At 39.5% G+C, this 5,000-nt stretch overlaps 1 protein-coding gene across 1 annotated transcript in view; it reads left to right on the top strand.

The window, feature by feature from the left end:
• foxl3 (forkhead box L3) overlaps positions 1-1,426 on the top strand; it is a 2,262-nt gene extending 836 nt beyond the window's left edge. Inside the window, exons 2-3 of the mRNA XM_083787005.1 lie at positions 116-284; positions 646-1,426. Coding sequence (XP_083643131.1) covers positions 116-284; positions 646-1,128 — 652 coding nt within the window. The 3' untranslated portion in view covers positions 1,129-1,426. The remainder of the gene's footprint in view (positions 1-115; positions 285-645) is intronic.
• The last annotated feature ends 3,574 nt before the right edge of the window (positions 1,427-5,000 follow it).

Here is a 5,000-nt window from a genome sequence, read left to right as displayed (position 1 = left end):
TACTGTACATAAAATCATCACAATTGTTCCATATAAACTTTATATGATATAATATATTCAATATTCTGCATAGATCATCTATAATATCTAATCAAACTGTGTGTCTCTCTGTCAGCTACATTGCTCTGATCGCCATGGCTATACAACAGAGTCCAGAGCAGCGGGTCACTTTGTCTGGTATATATGAGTTTATCATGAAGAGGTTCCCTTACTACAGATCCAACCAGAGAGCCTGGCAGAACTCTATACGTCACAACCTCTCTCTCAACAGCTGTTTCATCAAGGTATACCAATACACAAAGATGAAGGAAATTGCATTTGTAATGATCATTTAAACTTATTTAGTTTATAAAATAATTTAAGACATTAGGAATTGTAAAATGCTGACATCTGGGATATCTAAAAATGTAATGTAGTACAGTAGCTGTTTTTATGTATTATGTCTTCATTATTTGGAGTCTTTATATTAATTCTCAGATTTATGTATTGGGTTTTATATGAAACAATAATATATCAAACATACAAAGATATAGTATAGCTACAAGGTATATATGTTAACTTTATATAGAATGAACATCAACAAATAGGCTATAGAATATGAAGCTATCTTTTATTATTAAATTCCTTTATTTATTTTGATGACAGGTTCCACGAACTGAGGGCAATGAGAAGGGTAAAGGAAACTACTGGACCTTTGCCACAGGCTGTGAGTCCATGCTTGATCTATTTGAAAATGGCAACTTTAGGCGTCGTAGGCGCCGGAGGAACGTGAAAATAGGATTCCGGGACTCCGGGTCGGAGCCGTCCTTTCATGCCTTGGACAGTCACAGGAATCAGCTCAGACCCTCGGCCCGATCCCTTGAGCCTGATCCAGTCCTGTGCCCGCTAAACCCAGACAGACAACGAGTGGTGCCACAGCCGAGCCCGATCAACATTCTAAACCCTGGTCAGGGAAAACCAGAACCGGAAATCAAGTTCAGTATCGACTACATCCTATCCACTCCGGATCCTCCATTGCCCCTGCCAGGCTTTAGACCACCCCATGGTAACATACACATGGGCCCCACAGGGCCCCCCATACATGTGCTGGAGCCCCAGCATCTTAATCTGCACTTCTGGACTTTGTGAGAGGAGAGTAAACTAGAATAAACTCAGTGTTGTTCCTTTATTGAATTCTGCGACTGAAATTGGGAAATGAAGACAGCCAAAGACTTGTGATTCCTCAAAGGGAATTGTATTCACTTGAATATGTATTGATGAACAATACAGAGGTACGGTATTATATGTGACAATATGAAGATGGGTAAAAAGAGAAGAAAAAAAAGATCATATTAAAGACAATATTTAACCAGATAGGAATTTGTGTAAATGAAATTTTTTAATATTGCATTCCCAAATTCAGATTCATTATTATATTTTGAGTGTCTGGTGCCAATGTTTATATTATTGTTAATATATATCTCAGTATATCTGTGGTCGGATGTATATTATGTGGTAGATTTCCATTAAAAGCTGTAATGATTTTAATATTGGTGTACCGTGTTGAGAATGAGGATACGTTGATCTAATCAACAGATTACAAAGGTAGAACTTGCTCTACAGAGCCAAAAGCTGTAAGTAGTGGAACAAAAACATTAAGCTTGGCTCCTGTTCTGCCAAAAGTGTTGTTGGTTATCATGGCTACATACACGGCAATATCCGGAATGTTGTTAATTTCACTTTGAAATTATGTAAACTGGCCCCCAAGCAGGCATCCATTTGTTAAATTAACACTTAGTATTGTGATGGGTATAATTTAGCATTTAGACCGTGGGTTCATTTCGGGTTAGTGTGAAATATAAACCCAAATTATACGGCCAATGATTTTTCACACAAGAATCAGATATTGCTTTTGTAGGGCAGAATATCCCAGTGGTTTTCCTTATCAACAAAACTTTGAGCAATTTTTTACACTACATTAAATTTAATGTCAAAACTATAGATTTATGATATAATGGCAGATTACTCTTCTTTTTTTACCGTTTATTCTGACTATGCCATGGAAATATCTGACAAGCAATTCTGTCAAAACATGCTGTTGTTCTCTGCTCAATTATCTTGGATTTAAATCAACACAGAACCATGACCTCTCCTCAGACTTGGCTAATTTTTCCTATTGACCTTTTCAAATCCTGCTTGATTGACATGCTTAAATTCTAATCCCTCCACCATTATAATATATCATATTCATAAACTCTGGAGTTATAAAGAAACATCGGTCTGGCTAACATTTATTTTCCTGTACAAGGGAGATCAATCACGGCATGTTCTTGTGCTGTTGAAGGGACATTTTTCAATTTAACCTTTATATTATGCCTTGACTACATCAGAAAAGGGGTTTCAACACGCTTAACATGAGTGGCATTTAATATAGCATAACACTTGCAAGGTGAGGCCGAGATGTGACCCTATTTAAATACAGGGGGCCCTTGCCTTGCCTTAACAGCACTGCCACCCCTCCCCCTGAAGTCCCTTGATGCAATTATAATTAAACACACCTTATGCCTCCTTGCAAATGCCCCTCATTGATCTGTGGGTTTTTAACATTCATATGTGAACAGCCCCTCCAGCTAACGTCTGCAGCCGCACACACGTTTATGGATCAGCAAGTTTCCATTAACAAAGTCGTTGATGTTGAATAGAAAGCTGCTGGTGCTGCCATGCTGTGGTTATATTTGGGTAAATTAACTTAGCATAAAGTGCTCCGAGGCTGTGTGTGTGTGTGTGTGTGTGTGTGTGTGTGTGTGTGGTGTGTGTGGGGGGGGGGGGGGGGGGGTTCTGGGGGGCTCAGGCAACTGCATGGGTTCAGGCAACTAAACCCATGCAGGCCCCCAAAAAAGTAAATGCACATATTTTGTTGTCAATGAATATAACACACATTGCTACTGGCTCTGTGTTCCTCTGGATGCCCTGTATTAAATGACTGTTACAAATTCAAACAATCTGTTGTTTGACCCTTTCTCCATTTCAATTTATTTATTTATCTTCACACTTCGACAGAAATGTTTTCTAATTACTCGAGGACTTCCACAATAACATTTCACCTGTTTAGAGAAAGCAATTTCCCATTGGTGGGAATATGGAAATGTGTTTTGTTTGAGAGATTGATAACTTCATTATGTTTATGCTTCTCAGCATGAGCTCCTTTGTCGGAGCCAGCGTCAGAATGTGCCGCTCTGGGCGAGAACGTGTGGAACTGGAGTTAGAGGAAATTGGGAAACCATTGATCTGCAACGTTAATAACAGGTAAATCATAAACACAAATAGGTCATTTAATCTTTAGCATTTGTTTAGTAATTGGATTTCACTTAGGCCGTGACTGGGATTATAAGGATGAGGTTAATTATTAGTGTAATGTTGTGTTCTAATGAGAGCGTACTGTATCTGTTTGTTTGGTTTATGAGGAAGGCTGTGTAATTCCTCTGTGCTTAACTAACAACTGGCTATTTCCTTGAGCTGTGGTTTCATGCAGGGCTGGACATACTTTAGAATTCACAATGTAAGATTACAAGGTGCACAGTAATATCCTGATTGTTAATCATGTGTTCACTCTCAGTTACAAATGGACACATTAGCACTGAGGAATTGTACTGTGTGCTTCTAAGCACATGCATACAGACAAGCCTGCACTGAAATTATTTCAGCTAATGAAGTTCGGTGAAATAGCCTTGGGGCTTTGACATACACACGTCTCTGCCCTTTTGCCATTTGAAGTCCCCATCATGTGCAAAGCAGATAGCTGCTGGGGCCCATCCGCCGAGGTTATAGGGTGAAATATGCCACTGTTTTTAAATGGCTTTCAAAATAGAAATAGAAAGAGAGAAAAATCAACACACTGTGTCAATCAATGCCACTTGTGTGGACATGTTTACATTTAGATTTGATTTGCAGTTGGTATCCTTAGGCCCGTCTCAGTCTGCCATGAGGATGTCCCTATAAGGAAGGCCTGGAAGTAGCGACATTCAAATGAAAATATGACTCGGAAATCTGTGTTCCATTTGTATCGGCTCCCGTCTGGTAAACAATACTGTAACGGCTAAGTGGAGCAGAATGGTAGTCGAGTAAGTCTCAGAGCAGCACCAGTCATTTTAGTTTATACCAGCTAAAGACACTGAAGTATCACATTGGTTGACACTTTATAATTTAGGTCAGTCTGTTCTCAAGAATACAAAGTAAAACCCAGAGCGTTAACCCTGAAAATGTTAAACTGGACCCTAACTGGTCCGCAGTTAATGAACACTCCCGATTTCAATGTGTATTATTTAAGCAATGGTGCTGACCCTTCAACTCCTTACCATGTTGGGGATGAAGACATGGATGGAACGCTACTATTATGGGGAGTCTGGGGACTGCCCTTAAGTCAGACCTCCCGTTAGTCTGACCTGTGCTGCGGGTTACAAAATAAATCACCCAATGCTTTCTGTAAGGTTAGGGTTTGGGATAATGTTAGTAATGGTCAGACTAACGGGAGGTCGAACCACTATGGTTGCATTTGCTTTAGTGTCTACTATCTATGGCTGCATTTGTTGGTGTCGTCTCGAAACACTTGAATACATGTCAAAAAATGTCTGTCATAGAAAGATTTAGCAGGAGAGATCAGACCACTGTGCTATAGGTTACAGTAACTCTGTCTGTACAAGTAACCTTTTTTGGCATTCTTTTCAAATCTTCCCTCGTTGAAACTTGAAGATGCCACTCTTGTTGTGTTGCAGCCAAGTTCTGTGTTGCAGAGCAGAAACATTGCACAGCGTACACAAACATGCAATGCAACTACAATGCACAACAGCACTGGCCATTGGTTAGTCTTGGATTCGGAAGATGCTTGGTTGTTCAGATTTGTCGATACTTGGTCCAGTGGTTATACTGGGAGGATATTTCATTGTGTTTTGCATTCATTTAATCTAGACTCATATCACTTAAAAGTCGTTACTCTTTTAGGGAGACGATTTATACAGTGTTTT

This window comes from Protomyctophum parallelum (genome assembly GCF_964188405.1).
Source record: "Protomyctophum parallelum genome assembly, chromosome: 17".
NCBI classification, from domain to species: Eukaryota; Metazoa; Chordata; class Actinopteri; order Myctophiformes; family Myctophidae; genus Protomyctophum; species Protomyctophum parallelum.
The sequence above is the reverse complement of the archived record's forward strand: the minus strand, read 5'-3'. Positions and strand labels throughout refer to the sequence as shown.